The sequence below is a fragment of the Xiphophorus couchianus genome, chromosome 7, assembly GCF_001444195.1.
Source record: "Xiphophorus couchianus chromosome 7, X_couchianus-1.0, whole genome shotgun sequence".
NCBI lineage: Eukaryota > Metazoa > Chordata > Actinopteri > Cyprinodontiformes > Poeciliidae > Xiphophorus > Xiphophorus couchianus.
Window position 1 is genome coordinate 36,224,060 of NC_040234.1, and position 21,576 is coordinate 36,245,635.

General features: G+C 43.2%; 1 protein-coding gene across 11 annotated transcripts in view; it reads right to left on the bottom strand.

Moving 5' to 3' along the window:
* Positions 1–21,576, bottom strand: part of tns1b (tensin 1b) — a 119,964-nt gene that overhangs the window by 2,553 nt on the left and 95,835 nt on the right. For 7 of the 11 annotated variants that reach the window (XM_028022408.1, XM_028022407.1, XM_028022416.1 and 4 more), the window contains 16 exons: positions 18,177–19,649; positions 15,955–16,035; positions 13,818–13,999; positions 13,604–13,742; positions 10,301–10,396; positions 8,372–8,546; positions 7,247–8,259; positions 6,937–7,023; positions 3,503–3,631; positions 2,983–3,075; positions 2,042–2,119; positions 1,896–1,964; positions 1,769–1,795; positions 1,384–1,552; positions 1,022–1,090; positions 31–60 (listed from right to left, as the gene is read on the bottom strand). In XM_028022408.1, the coding sequence (XP_027878209.1) occupies positions 31–60; positions 1,022–1,090; positions 1,384–1,552; positions 1,769–1,795; positions 1,896–1,964; positions 2,042–2,119; positions 2,983–3,075; positions 3,503–3,631; positions 6,937–7,023; positions 7,247–8,259; positions 8,372–8,546; positions 10,301–10,396; positions 13,604–13,742; positions 13,818–13,999; positions 15,955–16,035; positions 18,177–19,649 (3,910 nt within the window). The remainder of the gene's footprint in view (positions 1–30; positions 61–1,021; positions 1,091–1,383; positions 1,553–1,768; positions 1,796–1,895; positions 1,965–2,041; positions 2,120–2,982; positions 3,076–3,502; positions 3,632–6,936; positions 7,024–7,246; positions 8,260–8,371; positions 8,547–10,300; positions 10,397–13,603; positions 13,743–13,817; positions 14,000–15,954; positions 16,036–18,176; positions 19,650–21,576) is intronic. The other 4 variants (XM_028022418.1, XM_028022410.1, XM_028022411.1 and 1 more) reach the window with 3 other exon arrangements.

The window sequence follows — 21,576 nt, forward strand, 5'->3', positions numbered from 1 at the left end:
GGAAACGCTGCTGATGGAGCAGCCACTCACTTGGCTGGGCCGCCCTCAGGGTTGCTCCATCTGGAAGGGTAAAAAATACACAAGTTAGGGATTTCTTTTTCTCATGTTTTCCCTGGACACAGAGAACTGTTCAAATGCATAGTAAGGATGAAAAATGGACCTCCAGTCACAACTACAGCTTCTTTACATGCCTCTAAGGAAACTAAATTGTAATTTTAAAATCCTTCTGATCTTTCAAAGGTTTTACTCCCAAAAATGCTTCCAAATCTGTAATCCCTTCATTTTCTAACAGATTCACAACTAGATTGTAATTAACACCTTATTTAAAATTGTTAGTCATCTTGGCCTAAATATTTTTGTTGCAAAAGAAAATTGTGGCGGGCACATTTCCTCTAATTCGCTAATAGTGAGCTAATTTTTCATTCCGCATGTTTGCTAACTTTGAAAACGTTGAGCACACTTAGCTTTTGCAAAATATTTTTCAAAATAAATTCTAAAGCAGTAATTTACTTGGCTGTTTTATGAACTTTCATGTGAGTAAAGTTTAAAATCTGTTAGACATTTCTTCACGCTCTTATTTTGAAGTCTGTTTACACAGCATTTTTTGTTTCCTCAAGTTTTAACATGGACAGTAGAGAACAAGATATAAACATAAATACTATATCTAAAGGTGTCATACAACATGTAAATTATTATGTAATTATACATAATTGATGCTTGAGGGTTGTAGTCTTTCAAGGGTAAATATAATTTGCATTGAAGTTTGATATGATATAGCGATTTAGGGTTAGTGAAACTAATGTTAATGATTCATGCTATATGATTAGCACAGCTAACGTTTTAGTTAGCCCATCAGTGCATGTCGGATTTGTTGGAAATTCTCCACCAATCCAGTTTTTAGAGAGAAAGCTGGTTACTGTAGCTGGTTTAGTTTTGTTTCACATTTTGTTTTTTGATACATTCAACAAGAGAAGGGTTGAAAAGAAAAGAAATCATGAGTCTAGATTTCTGTCTGACTTACTTCCTGTCCTGAGGGTCTGTATTGCAGAAGGTGACGGTGTTAGCAGGATAGTGGCGTCGGAAAAAAAGCCTGGAAAAGAGGAAAAAATCATGTTGGTGGATTAGTTTTTTCATGGAACTGCTTACAAATGTTGCTGTGGAAAGTTTCTACCAGAATGTTTTGGTCATTTTGAGTTTATTCACCAGTTACATGATGTTATCTAAACAACACTCAGTTTGTGTCTGAGAGTGTGTGGTTAGGTAGTTTGAATTTAGTTCATTTTGCAGCGTCATGTATCTCTTGTAAGGACATGCCTAAAGATAAAACCGAAACCTTGTGTTATTCTGACTGGTGTCAGAACGGGGAGGATGTTTCCGACTTACTTCCTCTGGTTGTCAGTGAGCGTGATGCCCTGGGAAGACACCTTGAAGTGCACAACGGTGGCGGTGGGGGGCGAAGCCACAGCCAGCGTCTCAGAAATCGCCTTGGCAACAGCCTGGGGACCCGTCAGGGACTCCATCTCCACCGAATTGATATAGAGAACGTTGCATGCTGGGAGGAGAGAGAAATCACCCCAGATGGATCAAACGTGTTGAGCAGGATCACCTCTGTTCATGCAGAAAACTTTTTAACGTGGCTCATGCTTCAGGAAGGAATCTGGGAGTTTTAGGAGGAAAATCATTCCACAGAAAGGAGATGCTGGACGCTGCTGTTAAGAACATAGACCAACGTGTAAGATGCACATTCCAGATGTGAAAATGGTTTTACCATGGGACTCAGCTGGGGCCCTCTGCACTGAGATAACAAGGAGTCAGGTTGTGAGAATCTAAACGCTGCCTCTGACACCAGATAACTGAACTTTCAACAGCAGGATTAGATGTTTCTGATGGGTTACCTGCTCCTTGTTTCAGCCTTTCAGCCAGCGGGTTTGTAGCTGTGACCTCTGGAGCTTCTTCCATCAGATCTACAGAAAGCACATTTACAACCTTAAAAAAACCTAAAGCAATGCTTCTAAAAACAGAGTGGAAAGTCAATCAATACCTGTGGTAGGGATGAGGAGTTTGCAGGGGAGCGCCAGAGGTGTGATGGCATGCTGGTAGACCAAAGCAGAGAGACAACCTGCCAAACAGAAAAACAACTCTTTCAATTAATCTTTCATACTCAAAGTAGCCTCAACTTGTGAGAGAAAATAAGGAGACATTTAGTCAATAATCACCAAAAGTCTCTCAAAAGGTTGCAGCACTCTTGAAATAGCTAAGATGTCAAGGTGTGTTCACAGAACCATCAAATGTCTTGGGTTGCAAGAAGCGGGTTGAGAAAAAGACACCAATGACTTGCCAAGGATTTGAGAAGAATCAATCCTGAAGCTACCAGGAATCCATCTGTCATAGACTCTAACTGCCACCTACTTGGAGGAACTAGAGTACAAGAAGTTCAGAGCTCACCCAACCACTGCTGAACAAGAATCTGAAGCATCTAGACTGGGCCAAGAAATGTCTGAAGACAGATTCTACAAAGGCTTTATGGATGAAATGAGAGTGACTCTTGAAGGACCAGATGGATGATCCTGTTGGTGGATCAGTAACAGGTACAGAGGTTCACTTCCTGCTAGGATGGGTGAGGTGGGGTACTGTAAAGAGCTGATTGGGCCTTTTTGGATTGAAGAATGCCTCGAAATTAACTTCAGAACCTGCTGCTAGTTTCTAGAAGACATTTTCTTCAAACAGTGGTTCAGGAAAACAAAAACATTGGTTTCATGCAGGACAGTTTTCCATCACATGTATCCAAGTAGTCAGCAGAGGTATTATAGATAAAACTGCTAACATGGCTCCCTTGCTCTAATGACCTGAACCCATTGAAAACAGTCCACAGTGTTAATGTAGATTATAAAGACATCATTTTAATAAGTTAGAGAAAAGCAGATATATGCTTATGTTTGACTTGTCTAATTGTTTAGAGATGGCTGCTGATGTTCTGCTTACCAAAATAAGGCTCATTGGGACAGCCTTTCAGCTTCACTCCTTTAGGACTGCTCTCAATCAGGAAGTGCCTCACCAGCTCGTTGGTGATGTCACCTGCATGGCACAGAACAACCGATTAACATCGGACCAGTTCTCAGTTCTTTGTTGTCATGATATAGAATAGAATAGAAGTACTTTATTCATCCCAGCAGGGAAATTACTTCGCAGTTACAGCATAGAGACAAGACAAGACACAATAACAACGTCCGGGTGTTTAGTCTGGAGTTTGGCTGCGGTAGAGCTGATGACGTCACAGGCCACCGCTGCATCAGCTGATGGGGGAATGTAAACAGCGATCAAAATGGCGGACGTAAACTCCCTCGGTAACACGGCCGTATTTCCACAGCCAGAAGTTCAATGTTCGGGCTACAAATCTGTTCCTTCACGTTAACATGGCCGGGATTACACCACCTCTCACTCATATTATCTCAACCTTAACTGGGGCCAAATCAACAGTGGCTGCAGTACAGAAGCCTCCTACCTTTCTTGCTCTGATGCACAGAGGGTGGAGGGGACGCCACCTTCATGGCCAAGCCGTACGCCCCTCTGAACGAGTGGCTGTCTCTGATGACGAAGGCTCCCGGCTCTCTGTCTTTCAGCAGGTTGATGGCTGTAATCACACAACATATTTATGAATACATCAGAGGAAGTGTGGATGTTGAGAGCAACATTTTGTCGTCTGAAGGCGGACTGCCTTCAGATGGTCAACCAGCCAATCACTGTGCCTCTGTAGAGCACTGATACTTTTAAACAAGAGAATCTCTGATTATTCAGTTTCCAGACACTATTCTGGTATAAATCTTTTAAAACATGAGTATCATGAGATTAATGTCTAGATATTGATTTGCATGGATGTTAAAATGGGCAAAAAGAAGAGCTTTGTTCCAGCAGATAGAGTAACAAGAACATTACAATACTAGGGTCACATTACTGTCTGTTTTTTAACAAAACAAATATAGATTGTTGTAATTTTTCAATTTAACCTCTTAGCCATAGCAAAGCGGTGACACTAACTAGATTTGAGTGCTAACATTTAAAGATAGGAAGAAGCAATAAAGCTCTAAAATGATGCAAATTTTAAAAAATTAAGAAGTAAACCATGTGCTTAGTCTCCAGCATGACGACTTGCTTCAGACACTCAGGAGACAAGCTTTAGTCCTTACTGCTGCACATGTGACAGTTTAAGAGAGATGAATGAGATATTCAGTAATTCTCTACATATGCTGTGGTTTTCACTCTTTGGGACTGCACTAAATATAAACTGCATGCGCCTGATGTCATTGCAGTTGTGCATGATTTCAAGATGATGCAATATAACGCAAGGGAGAAAATGCATACAGGATGGCTGGTGGCAACTGACCCAAACCAAAGACCACATGCATATTCATTATTTCTACAAAATGATGTTACAGGGTCACTGATTTTATGTCCATCATCTCAGAGTGAAAACCATGAATATTTAACCATCTGTGCAGCATTAAATGAAAACATAACACACCTTCTAAAAGTATGTGCATATCCCACCATTAACCAAGCCTAAAGAACACAAGATAAACTGTAAATGATTCCTTACTTGATTCATAATGCAAAACAAAAAAAATGAATTTAGAAGAGACCCAGCCAGTGTCCAGACTTATGCTTGGTGGGGGAAGCCAAGGGTGCATTCACAGCGGCCCTTGGCCCAGTTGAAGTGAACTCTGGTGCTGTTCGAATGCAATGCCAAGTGGACTAGGGATTGCCCCAACAGCAGGAAGCAGACTACAGTGCAGTACAGAATGGCTAAATACAACCAAAACAGACATGTGTATCGAGCGCTAGCAGGAGAAATGGCTTGTGTTCTTGTACCAAAGACAAAAGCAAAATCCTACAATGAATAAAATCTGACGCCACTCCATTTTTATTAAGTTAGTAAAGAAGGAGGTTGCGCTCAATGACGTTCGTTTGATACAGTGCAGTGTGAAAGTGAACCATACCTGCTGAAATTTCAATACATGTTGCAATTTTGGTCAACAAACAGTCCACTAGACAATCAGGCTTAGAAACACCCTAAAAGGTAGGTTCATATCAAAAAGGGCTTTTCCACCGCTGAGGTTCAACTTCTTAACCGGGGCTGGTGCTAGAGCCAGTTCCTCACTGCTTCTATGAAAGAATTCATGAAGGAGGCATCTTGATCAATGCCTGAATTACTTGAATTGATTACTTTTCATTGGGAGGAGCAGTGGCTCTACTTTTTGTTCCCCTCAGATGCTGATGACAACAGAAGCATAGCAGACACTCCCTTCATTCGTAACTACACTTTCAGATATGTTTCATGAACATAAAACACTCCAGCCCCAGAACAAGATGTAACCCAAGTGAAATGTTGAGTTCCATTTTTTTGGTTCGCTACTATTGCCCTCCAAACTCTCGCGGTAGTTGATTATATAACTGCAATACTCGCGAGATTTACTAAACAGCCAATCATTGTTGAGCGTCTGAGTCACATGTACCACCGTCAGCTCATTTGTTGGGTATATTAGCTGGAGCAAAAAGCATGGAGGATTAGAACAAGTTTGGGAGAGCAGAGCTGCAGGTCGGTTAAGCGCAACATTCTGTTTTTCTTTAATCTTGTATGATGCTGATAAAATTGTACTAACTTTAGGAGTCTCCGGCCGTAAGCTGAGGGATAAGAGAAACACAAAACCGCTTGTATGCCTTATGAACTGCGGAATTGGTGAGTCATTTTATGAAGACTTGGCGTTAATTGATATCAATTCAGATGCTCTATTGCGACTCTGAACAAACAAATTGGAGAACAATGAGATGCCTTAAATATTAAAAGTATTTGCTTATCTAGATGATTTTTGCATTGTTTGTTGTTTGTATGGAGCATATTTATTGACTTTTTATGAATAAGATTTATCTAGAAAATTTGTACTTGGAAATGCATTGATTAGGATTATTCATAGTGCAATGAGTGCCGATCATATTTTTTGTGTGCACACTGGAATGTTTATTATATATATATTTGAGACTGGTCCTGCTTTATTGTACAGGCCAGGTTCGATGGCGAGCTGAAGAATCAGGTCCAAGAGCCTAAAGGATTTCACCTGTGGTGTTAAGATTCGGTTTCCCCACCAGGCTGGTGGGAGGCTTCCTGCAGCCCATGAACAAAATTGTTTCCACTCTGATCTGACTTTTGTCAGCATATGAACTGTAACAGGCGCTCTAAACTCACCTGACCCTGTTGAACCGCCTCAGTTCAGTTTTCAGGAGTTTTATGAACTGAATGGTGTGGCTTGTTACTGGAACTGTGGAACTGATTTGTTTTTTTTAAATTTTTTTGTTAATTTAATTTGTTTTCTTTGTGTATTATTTCCTTTTATTTTAATATGGCCATTTAAATGTTTTTTTTCCCTTTCTTATTGTAATGTAAATAATTAATCACTGTGAATACAAGGCACTCACATCTGCAACTTCTAGTCTGTCTACTCCTTCCTGAGCCGTATCTAGACTTCTAAGAACTAGCCCATTGACTTTGTTGGTCATGATCTATTTTTAATTATCTAGAAATATAGTATACTGGTTACACAGATATGCTACAAAGACAAATTTGTTCTGAAAACTTTGTACAAAGCATTGACTTTGGGAATACAAAGAGAATAGCCCTTGAAAGAAATTGTTTTCACACAAAACCCCACACAAAATACCTCAAGGGGACTGTTTAGTGATCCTCATCCAGATCCACGAAGTACACATGGTTAAGACAACAAAACAATGATTTATTTAAGTTAAAGATCTGGTCCAATATCCCCCAGCCAGGATTAAAATCCACACTGCTCCTTCTGAATGTGAGGAGCCTCTTTTCCAACAACTAAAACAAAGTTACCCCACAGAGGCTGAAAACGTGAACTCGACAGTCTAAAAGCAGCGTACCTTGCTCCCTGGAGATGTCTGGCTTGTACCAGAACTTGGTAGTGTCCTGAACAAATTTAACATTCAGCTTGGTCTCCGGGGTTCCATCTGCAGTAAAAATAAAACTACGATGAGAACCTTTGTTTGTGAAAAATGAGATATGATATACAGTTATAGAAAAATGCTTCAAGGCTCTTTTATCACATTATAAATCTTGTCTTGAGGACATGACAAATCTGAATTCAGATATTTATTAATTCTGCTAGAGATAGCTTGGAAGAACCCTCTGAACATCTGAATAAGTATGTGTTCTCAAAATGTATGTTCTTACCATTCATATTGAACCGTGAGAAGTCTGAGAGGGTGTGGAAGTAGCCAGGAGTACTCCCTCCACTCACTGGGGACATGATCTTCCCATTTAGCGTCCCATAGGACAGTGCTCCATTTGGTCTATCGCCACTCGACATGCGTCTCTTCTCTGGGAGCTGTGGCTGGAAGCTAGGGGCTGGGCTACCTTGCCTGAAACCTACACTCATCCCCCCATCCGAGTAGCCAGCAGGGGAAATGGGAAAGGAGGGAGTGGGTGGCCCCTGATATCCCGAAGAGCTACTCTGCCTCGATAAGTTTCCATGTCTTTCATCTGGTGTGGTGTAACCACTGTGCATGGGGTGACGATCTAAACTGGGGCTTCTCTGGGACATTTGTGTAACAGATGAATGACAGCCCAACACTGGGCTTCCTTGAGGGTGTGTGATAGATGGCTGTCGGCTAAGCACAGGACTGCTCTGAATGGCCTGACCCAGGGACGGCTGCCGGCTGAGAATCGGGCTGTGTTGAGAAGTCTGTCTGCTGAGAACTGGACTGCTCTGTGCTCCCTGAGGCAGATGACGACCAAGGATTGGACTGCCACCAAGATCTGCCATTACTATCTCAAAGCCGTTAGATGGGGGGTTTTGACCTGTCTGGATGGATCCATCTTGTTTGACACTGAAGTTCTGCTGGAGGACGGGCTTATAGTTGGAGCAGTGGATGTTCGGTTGTAGCTGGAGACTTTCATTGCCATGTGTGGTCTTTGAGGGCTCTGAGAGAGGTGGGCTGGGTTCAGAGCCTGGATAGCTTCCCAGTAGGCTGCTAGGACCAAGATAGGACAGTGTTGGGGTTGTAGATCCAAAGTAGGAAGAGGTTGGAGAGCTGGAGTCCAGGTAAGGAGAAGTGGATGGATTTAGGTCTTGATTTGATGGCGTGCGAGTAGGGTACGAACTCTCTGGAGGGTGTGAGTGGAACCCAGAATCAAAAGTCGGTTGGGATGGAGTGCTAATGCTGCTTTCTGCTTGGAGATGATCTCTACAATTGAGGGAAGAAATCTATTAGTTGGGTTGTATGGATTGCATTTGCCTAGTGTATGAATGTAGCCTTAGTTCGAGGACCAGGACTTGGCACTATGTAACTGACTCACCCCTGGGAGTCCTGAATGGGACTGCTGCTGGATAAAGGTGGGTTCAGTGTATGAGTGGTTGGGCTTGGACCTCGCTGCTTGATGTCTCCAGGAGGACTAAGGCTCCGAGGTGATGTTGGTGGCTGTCCGCCTACCACTGCCGACCTCGCCACAGACTCCACATAGCTTCTTGGGCCTTGATTTAAAAAAAAAAAAAGAGTGTAAGATTTAAATGTATAGCCCCGTGCTGTACATTTTTGATGATTGGTTTCTGATTTGTGTTTTTTTCCCCTTGAGCAAGAGATTAATACAATGGAACAATCAAGTCAAAGGAGAAGGAACTAATAGTGAATGCTCCTTTAAAAAAATAAAATAAAATGAGTAGCTGATGATGCTGACAAGGACAAGTGAGACGGATCTTAAAGGGCGTATCACCATCATCACCAGTCAGAAAACCTACAAACCCTTTAAAATATAATTCAAATAAAGGGGTTTTAAAAATCCAGTCAATTTTTTGAAACACAATTAGCCTTTTGATAGATGCCCACTAAAACAAAATGGCATTACTATATACTGTGTATCAACAATGATTCATTTCCTGGAACTGAACAGTACCACACAAATTTCTCTGTAGACGAGAAAACTTTCTCAAAGCTGGGATCAAATGGATGTGTGCCCGCTTATTGGAGAAAGTGAAAGGATAGAGTGAGCACAACCAGGAAATGAGGAGGAGCTCTGTGGAAGTAAAGCCTAACCCTAAAGGTGGGGAAGTGGACAATGGGAATTCCTAGGAAGGAACAAACCAAAGCTTGAGGGATAAAAACGCTACACAATGCAGCTACATCAGATGTAGAGGCGGAGGCAGCTGTTCACGAGAATTAAGTTTAGCTGGAAAAAACATCCTTGCTAAAAATTAGCTGTTGCAGCATGTTTCTGTGACTGAGCTAGATTTGTTTGTTTGAGGAGGTGTGAATGTGCAATCAAACTCTGATAAGGAACCAAAAAGGCAAACTCTGGTCCTCTACAAACCTAGCTCTTGACTCAGTGGAAGTGAACTAATGTGATTCTAAGGCATATGTGAATGCCAAGCAGACCAGAAACTGTTATTTTCGTGTCATTTCCTTCAGTGGTTCTTGGTGCAGCACCACCACAGGTGAGTGGGTAAACAGGTTGCTTAGAGGATTTGGTTGGTTTGACTCAGTGCAGTATGAAAGAGAACCACAGCAGCTAAAAAATGGAACAAATATTGCAGTTTTGGTCCCCAATAAAACTGAGTCTGACTGTGAAAACATCCTAAATCTCTGGGTAAGGTGTTTCTGTTTTGTTTCTTTTGACTTCTTTCTCCTCATGGAATGAATCACCATATTAACCTTCACTCCCATTCAAAGTGCTGACTATGACTACTTTTGACCTGGTTGGGCGTTTTTTCTTTTTTTGCATTCATGCCCAAGTTTTATGTTTTAAAATTAACGTCAACACTCTGTGCCAACTTTCAACTTTGTGTTCCTGAATGCCTTGTGTGTTTCAATTTAGGCAGGTCTTTGGTGGGAGGGAAGGAACCTGTCCTGAGCTATTAGCCTGAACAGAAGTTATAAAAATGATGATACTCGCCCTTTAAGATAAATGAGGTGGCTACTGCAACAATCTCCAATTCTTACCTTCCTCCCTTTCACTGCTCTCATCATCTGTTTGGCATCATTGGAGATAACGCAGAAACAACATATTGTAAAGAACAACATGATGTAGGAATTCACAGTCCTAGTAATGGCGTCGTCGTCCTTGGAGCTTACAGCTCTAAGCAAATCAACATCCCATCCTTTTGATTTAAACATTATTTTCATTGTTGTTTCTTCAGATGACCTGAAGGTCTTGTTACAGTGACTAGGAGGTCACTGCACAGTAATCCCTGACCTATGACCCTAAAGACATCTTCATAGTTTCAGGACCAACCTGAGCCTGTTTGGTTGAGGAGTATTTCTGCCGGGTTGTGAGGCTTCAAGCCCAGGGCTGACAGAGGAGTCTTGGCAAGGCCAGGAGGAGACCGACCTGGAGGGAAACGGGGCAGTTAGCACCACACAAAGACAGAGACTTACAGCCATGCTGACAGCGGTTACCTGTTGACCATCTGACTTACAAACTGTGGTTCCATTTAGGATGCTATTTTTATTTCTGTCAACTCTTAGAAATGTGATTTGAACAACCAACCAGGTAAGGAACCATCAGCATGTCTGGGTGGTACAAAGACGGACATATTCAGGTGGGTGTTCCCATGCTTCATGCTCTGATGGAGGATCAAAACATGCATGTGACCAATCTCAGTTAAACTCTGACCCAACCTAACTCCTAGTAGAACAAGGTGCATTAAAGCAGAGCTGAGTTGAACCGATGAAGAACCTCTTATTAAAGGTTTTGGGGTCTTTGCCTGTCTGGACCATGAAGCAAATCAGGCATTAAACATTAAAGATACGTAAACACATCCAAGTTCAAACTGAAATAAAGTCAAAGGTTTTTATGCCCTAACCTCTAATCATAAAAGAGTTTATTGGACTAATACCTGCTTACTCCTTTTAACTGACACTTTTTTCCTACCAGTTAAAACTAAGAAATATGATTTACAGGCTCATACATTATCAGTTAAACAACTTTTAATCTTTTATGAAGATGTATGAAACTAAAGGCTCTCCCATACTTCATCCAAAGCGTTGAAATTAGGATGCGTCTTCCTTTCCTTCTCGTCACCAGACTTGAGTCTAACTATTTTGCACACAGCTCTGTGCAAAATGTTGTGGAATTTGTCCAGAAGTTTGTTGCCATGTTTTATGCAGATATTTGCCCTGATGGCAGTGTTAATATTTCGCTTCCACTGCTTCTCTTAAACTGTCCGGTTTTTGTGTCTGCAGGCGACATGACTAGTTTTGAGGACCGTTTATCAGACATGGTGAGAAATTACGGTAATTTGTATGGATATTCACACAATACCTATAAAGATTGTCAAAATGGCTAAAAACTCCTGAATAGCAAAGTCACTGTCAGTGGAAGAGAAGAAAGGTGTGGCTCTCTCTCCATGGCGTTGACTCCTGGAAGCACCAGGTGACCCCAGGTGGTCTGCGTCTTATATGTATGTAAGGTGTGAGTAATACGAACATCCTGCTACCATGTGACGGCACATCGACTGTTCAGCTTTGAATGAAGTATGGAAGAGACTCGACTAAACACTGGTGAAATCATGTTTCTGGGAAAAGGTTTTATTCCTGCTGAATCACTGAGATGATTTATCATTTTTCATGCCAAAAAGTAATTATTCTGAACAACAACAAAATGTAACAATGAAAGAAGCAGGTTGTGGCAGGGAAACAGGGCAGCAATGGGAACTCAGTCACAGGTGCAGGAAGAGCAGCAGCTGCTGAGAGTTTGGTTTGTAAAGACAAGTTTTCATTTGAAGCTTTGACTGCTCTGCAGTCTCATCACAGTGCTGCTCTTCAGTGTGGTTTTCACGCCAAAGCCGTGCAGGGCTGTGATAAGTGATGGGCAGAGAGACACTCAGGCACAGAACAGGGTTCAGGGATCAGTATGGCTGACGGGTTGGGACGGTGGGACTCCCTCCACTTACCAAAGAATCGCAATCAATTCTTTGAAACCGCACCTTTTGGTCATAGATGGTACGAGTGGGAGAGACATGAAGACTGAAGCACCTTCTACTGAGAACAGACTGCACTGATCCTCAAACATGCACTTTCAACAAGATTGGCTGGGGAATTGGTCATTTTTACTTCTACACTGCATTTTGTGCCAAGCTGAGAAAACTAGTGTTCTGAAGAACAGCGTTACCTGTTAATGAGGACCTAAAGACGACAGCAGAGGAACTGACCTGTGTAACTAAAAACTAGGCATGTAGTTATAAGGAAGCTAACTCGGGTCCAAAACACATCACTTGCATCCGACTCGGCAATTTTTCCCTGACGAAGACTCCAACACAGCCGTCTCTCTACGGACCACCGGACGTGCAAGATCGAGTATTTGCGAGAGAGAATTGGAAAATCCCGCCAGCTGCTTGAAGAAGATCGCCGTGTCACTTTATAATTTATTTAGGTAATTCTGAGTTCCCACCATGTCTAAGTACACAGATTTTTTTCAGCGAGTAAAAGATTTAAGTTTGTATATCCCCCTGTTTTACTTTGCCACTGTGTCTCACTCATGACATTCCCCTCAATTTGCTGTGTGACCAAAATAGACCCAGGGCTATCTTGGTCCCTTGGAGATGCAGTCATGGAGGAATCACCAACGGTCTGTGAGACCCTGTTGACCCCGTGTTAATTGATGCCTACATCATCCAATCTGATTTCCTGTTGGATCAGGGACCAAAACGGATGCGGTGTGCTTTAGCCTCTAGGCTACATTCATATAACAGGTGAAGGTCACCCATATTCCATCTTTGCCTGGTACTCTGAATGACCCAATTCAAATCTATTAACCCTAAAAAAAATCTGATTTATGACACTTATATGCGGTACAAATCAGATACCTATCTGATAGTTTTTAAAGAGTCTGAAGTCTGAATGGTCATGTTTCATTTTATCTGACGCTTATGTTGCTGACGTGTTATATGCATTGTCAAACCACAATAGAAGAATCCAGACACAATAAATCTGAACACAAACAATGGCTTTAGCAAGCAGTGCTGACTCTGGATGGAGCTAATCAACAGAAAGACAGTGAGCTACTTTAATTATTTAGAGTAACAGTTCGATCCAAATTGGAAAATCATTTCATAGACTGCAGTGTCCATTGTTGCTTCCATAAACAGAAGTCTGATTCCAGTCACGTTCAATGAATGAACAACCACGTAACAAAGTCATAACGGAGCATCAAGATCTGCTGTGTGAACGTAGCCTGAGACGTCTGAAAGCCAACGAAGGAACATTATTTCTGCATGTTTTTTAGAGGTCATCTTGGCAAAAGGTTAACTGGAACAGAACTTAATAAACTGAAAAAGTTAGTAAGACAACATGACCTATACGACACTAATAGAAAGAAGAGTTAAACATCTAGATTGAATGGTCACATTTTTTATCAGGGTTATAATCCTTCAAACCTTCTTTCCTGTTTTTTCATATGGGGGAAAATCTCAAACGGGAAGAGAAGTTGGTTGTGATTTAACTTGTATTTTAAAAATGATCAATCATGTATGAATTACATGAGTATCTAAGTCAAAGCTCCACAGTGCCATCTGTCAGCCGGAGGGGGGGCACTTACACAGATTGAAGTAAGGGGTTTGCGGTGAGACGGGGAAGGCGGGGGTTTGGGGTAACGCCTCACCACCAGCTGTGGGTGTAGGACTGATGGGGCCTCCCTCCATCTCCTCAAAGGCCTCCCGGTAACTGTGCATGTTTTTCTGTAGAGGCGGAAAAAATCCAATCAGAAAACAATCACTTTAAATGTTTTGATGCATCCGGAGCAACTTTTCTACCTCCTTGGGCCGTCCCCCAGGGTTCATGGCTATGGCGCTGACAAACTCTGGAGAAACGCACCGCACTGGAGAACGAACAGGGACATCTGGGGACAGCGCGTCATCAGAGTGTCCCTCACTGGTGATGCGACGTCGGGGAAGGATTGTTGGTTCATCTGGAGGTGCTGAATGGGCCTGGACCCCTGAGGTGATGTATAAATGAGGGTCAAAGGTCAGAGATGACAAATGCTTGTTGGTCCAAGCAAAGCATCCTTTCATATTCCACATGCACGCTGGAGAAAGTTGCTAAAGGAGCAAACGTACACCAACATTTTAGCATCATATCCAATAAATGCTGTTAAATTCTCAACCTGGGTAATTAAACAGGCTCCTTTATTCATAAAATCAAACTCTGGCGGCTCCGCAAAGCGCTGAGTTAAGCTGATTTTCATTAATCTGCTTCAACTTGGAGAGCCAGGCAGAAAGCTAGCAGCATTACAACAACAAACAGGACTGGAGTTAAGATTTTTATGCAAATAGGCAACAAAGTGTAAAGTGGAGGGTTGGAAAAATGACGGCACAAACAGAATCAGTGTGTTAGATCATCACATTTTGCATCAAGATTTGTTCTTATTGGAGGAAGGCAGAAAAAAAAAAGTTTAAGACAAAGAACATTTTAGTTTATTGTGTTTGTTCTGAGGCAGTTTTAAAGTTTCACCAGGAGGAAGAATTACCAAGACAATCGAACAGATGCTTTACATCCAAATAAAGTATTTCATTTTCTCCCTCTTTATTATTGACGGAAATCATTAAAAATGTGTAAAATGTTAAATATTTATTTAGGAAACCACATATTTAGTTACAACGCTAAATGTTTAGTTTAACAGCTGGGAGGACAGATCCTAGCTGTCCAGTTTACAGGCTTACAACACTGTTTACACTGCTGGTCTAATCCAATACAAACTATCAGAAGCGCCAATAAACATTTTATTTCTTCAACTTTCATAACAGTTTCACATGAGGTGGCCATATTGGATTGAGACTCTGGGCAGTGTGGGAAACCTCTGGCTTCTGAGCTAAAGTGGAAATGCAATTTACTCTGCTGCTGTACTTTGGTCTGCAGGCACTGAAGGCAGAGCTGTGCTGGACGGATGCCTGGTCTCAGCTGTAAACGAAGTCAGGCAGAATGGAAAAGATGGAGGACATGAGAACAGCTGTTCTACTGCGCCTCTTATTCAGGAAAAATCTGTTTTTTTCCTGGTTTTAAAACTGAAACACACCCACTGAGAGACAGAGCTCTAAAACTGAGGCCCAGATGTGTCCAAAAACACACACCTCCCTGTTACAGTATGCTGTTACCATGGTAACGGCTAATGGTTAACAGCTGCCGATCCCAGAACCATGAGGCCTTTTCTCCGATCATTCTGTGGACGCAGCATGACGGTGAGTCTGAGATCGATCCATGTGGCTTCCTCTGATCGTCACACCTGCTCCTGTTAACCCAAACTAACTACTAAAGTAAAGGCAGCTCTGATGAAATGTGAATCCCATCGTTACCTAATTCCACCTCTATGGTTTGAATCTTCCTCCATGGTGACGTTTGGGCCACCAGCTTCCGGAGGACAAACACAAGTCCACTGATGCTTCCAACTAGGACAACTGTGGTCTGCATTTACTTTGTCTGCTTTTGTAAATCGTGAAAACGGTTCAAGTGATAAAAGTGGTTTTGAATGAGGCCAGTGTATCCTGGCTGCAGCATTGTTCCCCAACTTTGGCAAAACAGATCTTGTGACACGCTCTCTCCTGGCAGGACACAGAGCCTCCTTTGTTCCTCCTCTGTCCCGTTGTTGTGAAACTTTAAAGTTATCCCCTCTGGTCTGTTTGGACCACTCCTTCACCTTCAGAGAGGAAACTGCAGCTCAGAACAAACACGAGTGGTGAGAAAGTTTGATGTTTCTCAAGCTGGAGAATGACGGAAAGAGTTTTTATTGAGGAAGAAGAGGTGAAACAAAGACGATTCAATGCCAACAAAAGCCCACCACACTGAAAAGGCAAAGCAGAAAGAGATTTGAAGTCAGACTGAAGGAACACTCAGACAAAAGGAAAATCATGTCCTGTTTTCCTGAAGCGTTCCTTCAGACCGGCTGGGAGAACCAACCCGAGAGGGAGTGAGAGCGGTGGTGCTCAGACTGAGAAGAGGTCATGCTGGGGTTGATGATTTGGACTCGAGCCGAGTACTCTGGACAAACAGATGAACGATGAAAGAAAGGAGATTATGATAAACTGGAAGAAAGACGAGCAGAGGGAGGATGAGGTCATCTGAAAATAACTGCAGAAGAAGAGGAAGATAACAGACATCATGTGCTCCTGTTCAGGACACACAACGTTCTCTCACATGAAAACTCAAATAAAACAGCAACAGTTAAACATTTGAATAGCACTAAAACGAACTGAAGCTTGTTTCTGATTCCAGAATGCCTTCTCTCCGTTGCTGTGCTTCATGTCCCTGTGCTAACCCATCTGCAGGATGTCAGATGCTTTTATCTGGACACTGTCAACCTGCCGGACTGGAAACCTCTTCCTGTTTAAGGCTGAGTGATGGAGACGGCCAGGAAACCAGATAAAGGCAGAGCATGTTTATGTTTCAGCTAACGGCTTCGGCCATTTTTCTGCTCTGGTCTCTGTCCTGCCGCTCAGACCAAATGAGGGCAAGCTGTGTGGACTTTATGAAATAAAAACTCCAGGTTTTTAAATCAAAAATTTTTTTTGTTTGCACATTTAATGAGACTTAAGTTCTGTACAATTAGACCCAAGAAAAAACTGATCTACCAGGGAGAAGAACAGGGCAGAGAAGCTAAAAGCTGGGTAGATGATCCCTGGTTTCCACTGGCGGCTGGACTCTGACTGGGCAGGCGGGGTTAGACCCAGTCACCTAACATGGCATCATGACGTTACAATGACGAGTGTGGCGTACTGTTATGTCTTGTGCTTGTTGCAAGCAATCAATTTTTTCGTCTCTCAAGCAATGGACAAAATGTCAGCAGCTCCGCCCTAACCGGACCGAACCTTTACCATATGGACAAACAGCTGAAGGAATGATGCAGTACAAGCTGCTATTTTCTGTTTCCATTTTACAGTGGAAACAGAAACTACTGTCCTGACCCATCCGGTATCCTCAGTGGAAACGAGGCGTAATGTTGACTCTCCCCACCTTGTAAAAGTTTTTTACGTTTCAAATTGGGAGGCAATCTCTTCAGGCGACCCCACAGATTTGATCAGATTTATCTCTGGACCACCAAAACATATATTTTCTTCTGGTAAGGTTTTGTTTTGGGTTTGCATTCAGGCTGCCTGAAGACGAGTGTGTAGCGTTCTGGCAGTCAGCTTCACATTACTGGTCAAAACTGACGAAGAACTACTCTTAACTTCATCCGCCTAAACGAAACCTCAGCTCCATCTGAAGAAAACTAACCACAGATACTGCCACCACCACATTTCACAACAGGGCTTGTTTTCTGTCAGTGATGACCCGTGTTGTTTTTGTGCCGATCAGAACTTCTGGAATTGTGGCCCAAACATTCCAGTTGGTTTCCTTCAAACCAGAATACAGAACACGCTCTCCCACAAGGATTTAGGAGATTTTAGCCAAGCCTGGATGTTTTCCCTGAATGAATCTGTTTTTCAACCAAGTCCAGACATAATGTTGGAAATGACCAGTACTTTCTGCTGACCCTTCGGTGGTGGACCGCTGGACAGCCACACTTTTTCTGTGTAATTTTTGAAATGCAAATATTTTCTGTCAGTCATCCTATTTTGTTTCTAAACATGAATGGCTTAACTGTGCTATAGAAAGTTGACATACTGCTGTAGATCTCATTTTGTACCCTTCTCCTGACTGTTACCTTTGAATAGTAAAATTATTAGTATGCTCTCTAACCTCTGCAAAATCTGGCATTGGCGATGTTTGCAGATTAGAACGTGTCAAGAAACTGCAGCCCAACTTTATTCCAGATTATTTAATTTCTTCAGATTGATGGCAGATGAGAACCCAGTAGGGCCAAACTGGGCTGTGTATATGTTTAGTGGCCAAAAAAAAAGAATAAAAAAAGGTAGGACATTATTTTCTAACACACCGGGGTCAAACTCCAGTCCTCAAGGGCCGCTGTCTTGCAGTTTTTAGATCTGCCACAGGTACAAAACCCTGGAAGGAAACGGCTTAATTACCTCCTCCTTGTGTAGATCAGTTCTCCAGAGCCTTAATGACCTAATTATTGTATTCAGGTGGTGCAGCAGAGGCTCATCTAAAGGTTGCAGGACACCGGCCCTCGAGGACTGGAGTTTGAGACTCCTGCTCTAACACAACAGATAAAAAGGTCTTACCTGCGACTCTCTGGGCCACCAGACCTTCTACATTGAAGACTTCCTCTGGCTCACCGTCTCTTGGCTGAGATGATGCTGAGGCAGAACTTGGGCTTCTTTGGGGCTCTGAGACGTCTGAGGGCTGGATACTTGTTGGGAATCTGGCGATAGGTTTGAGCTGAAGGTGGGGGCTTAAAGAGGGAGGGATCTGTGATGAACCACTGGTTGCAGAGGAGTAATTTGGAGATCGATTGAAAGGTGAGGGCTCTGGTGAAACTGGCTTCCCAGATGATGTGTGAGCTATTGATAGACTGCTAGCCAGGCTGGGTACTGGAGCAGCATCAGTCTGAAGGGACGGTCTGGTTTGGCTCTGGGAGAAGGACGGTTGCGTGGTCACCACCATTTCCCTCAGTGGAGCACTTTGGGATTTTGATACGACTGAACGGCTGGGCTCCAGGTTCGACATGAGTAGGTTAAGGGTTTCGATAGATTGCTCGATCTCTTCCTGAGAAGCACTGTGGCGGTGTGGGAACTGCGGCAGGCTGTGGTGAGTGGACATTGACACAGATGGGAGTGGACTGAATGTGATTCCTTCAGTTACTGGCTCCTCTGGAACTCCAAATCGCTGCCAGACATTGAGACCACGTTGGACGGCGTCCCTGCTGCTGGTGGTGCGGGTGGGAGCCTGTGGCATGGACTTTGGCTCGGCACCAAAGGAACGAGAACGAAACAAGTTGCCGTTCTGGGTAGCCATGTAATTTTCCAATGATGGGGTTAAATCACTTTGGATCAGAGCAACAGGTTTATCAGATCTGCCAACATGTGGCTGAATGGTATCCAGAGGTTTCTCTGGGATGTTGCGCTCCAGATACGGCACAGATTCCTGGCCGTTGATAAGCGGTTCAGACTGGTAGTAAAGATCAGCCGGTGTAGCTCGTCCATCTGTGGAGGAAAACGTCCCCAAACTGTCCACACTGTTGCCCTCTTGACTGGTGGGCAGTTCATCATCCAGGATGTCCGTTTCACGATCAATACCACTGTGCCCATTTACATGGACCTGGGCGGGCACCAGGTGAAGCATTCCTGCAGCGGCAGCAGATGTTGGCGTGGACACGTAGGCCTGTCTGTGCAAGGGCCCCTCCAGTCCACTCAGTAGTTGCTCTAATTCCTTCTTCTCCTTGGGACTTATTGGTTGTTGTGCTGGTGGAGCTTGTTGACGGACTGAAGGTACCACCTCGTCCACGGTGACGTGTGTCTGACTCACAGTGGAAGCCTGCGGTGCTGATGTGGCTTCATCCGTTCGGTCAGTTTTGATAGAGGCAGTGGAGTTTCCTGAATCACTGCTCACTGACAGGGCGTGGTCACCAGCAGGTAGAGCGTGTTCAACAGCTGTGGCTGGAAGGCCATTTGACGTGACCGTTCCTTCACCTGACTCCTTTTTACGAACTTTGGCATAGAGACTCCCGTCCAGAGGCCCCTGGGTGTGAATGACGTCTGAAACAAATAGAACGAAGTCTGTTTAGAGTCTGATCAACAATGTGTCTGTTCTTCAGAACCCATTTATATTCAGCTGCCCACACATTCCCATAGCCACAGTGACTCGGCAACTACCGATACAACTGTGCAAACTACTAAAAATAAATCAAGACATTAAGAAGAAAAGTGTGTGCAGCTATGAAGAAAGGCTATCCAGCCAACGGCGCTGCTGGCTTATTTCCACTTTTCTACCAGCTTCAGGAAATGAACATTTACTGCAGATTGTGCTGTGGAAAATATGAAATCACCAGGCTTTGCCCCTCTTTTTTTTAGCTAACCATATAAATATGTGCCATCTGACTAATACTGGTCAATCAGACAAAGATTTTTCTTGTATTTACAGCCTACAGCTGCAGCCAAGGCTTGTAAGGATATAGGGTGTCCCAGTCAGAAAGATTTAGTCATCACTGGAAATTTTCCTTCCTCTGACAAAGAAAGGCCAGGAGGGTTCTCCTGTGTTTAAAAAACAAGTACAACATACCAGGAGAGGCACTTAGAAAGTTAAAACAGAACCACAAACAAAGCCCAGTTCTTTTCTGTCAAGCAGTCAACTTGTCGGACTAAAGATTTAAAACTTTCTGCTCGTCATACATGGGTAAGAGTTCAGATAAAAGCAATACCTGGTTCTTTCCTCCTCCACAAAACGTTCTAAGAAACCCATATCAAAGCATGGACATGTATCCTTTTCTGATTGTCCAGCTGAGAAAGGAGCTGCACAAAGACGCTGCCTGTGTCTCTGCAGCCTATAGAAACCTTCATCTCTGTGGTAGTGAATACGGGGCTCTCAGAGGCCCAGTGGCACCGCGGAGCCTCCCGGGGCCGACCCAGGCAGACTGCCAAGGGAAGGGAGGGCATAGAATATAAACGTGTTCATGTTTGACGTGATGCATAGATGATCAAGAAAAGACACTCAATATAGCTTTAAACACAACTTATAAAGGTTCAAGTCTTACAGTTGAATAAATATGTAATTATGAGTTTTTAAAACAGATTTTTATTCATCTGCTGGATTCATTTCATTTTAGACAAAAGCAAACACAGCAGAGGAGAAATGGGCAGTGACCATGTGATTCATTCATCCGTCTTTACTCATCTAAGTGGTGGGTTGCCATGGTAACAACCTCAGGAAGAAACCCAAGCATCCCTTCCCGTCTGACTCCTGGATATCAAGGTGATCTGGTGAGTTCTGGGATCTCTTCCTATGTGGAAATGTCAGGCAGCAGTTTCTAAACCTTGGTAAAGGAGGATCAGAAGAGGCGGTTATTGTGACCGTCGTGCCCTGGCCAATCAGAGATCTAACCTGCTGGCTGAGCCTCAGGGTCCCACTCAGCCTGAAGGACAAGAAGCTACCTCCAGGTGGAGCCGTGGCAGCAGGTGGTGCTGATGTCCTGCATCAGATTCTGGTTGCTAAGTAAACGGTACTTAAACCAAAAACTGCATGTTGCTTAGTGAGTCAAACTGTTTACCAGCTTTGTTTTCTCCTTCACTGACTGTTCAGGTGAACCAGCCAGGTTTCTGGCTCTACCAGAGCTGCAGAACCACAACCAACTTCAGTCAACAACCAGTTGAAAATAGCCACTCCACTCGCCAACATATTCCAACTCGATCGACCTATAGTCACGTTTTTGGACTTTGGGTGCAACCTGGAGTACCTGGGCAGAACCCACACATGCACAGGAAGAACATGCAGACTCCATGCTGAAAGAGCTCAGGCCGGGATCCGAGTTCTTACTGCAAGGCAGCAGTGATACCAACTATCACACAGTTCAAACCCAAATGGGACCAAGTTTGTCCATTTTGGGGTTTTTATTAGGTGTCCCTGAATGGCCAGCTGGTCTGAACAAGTCATCACTGCATATTTGTAAAGCTCATAAAAACACTCTGA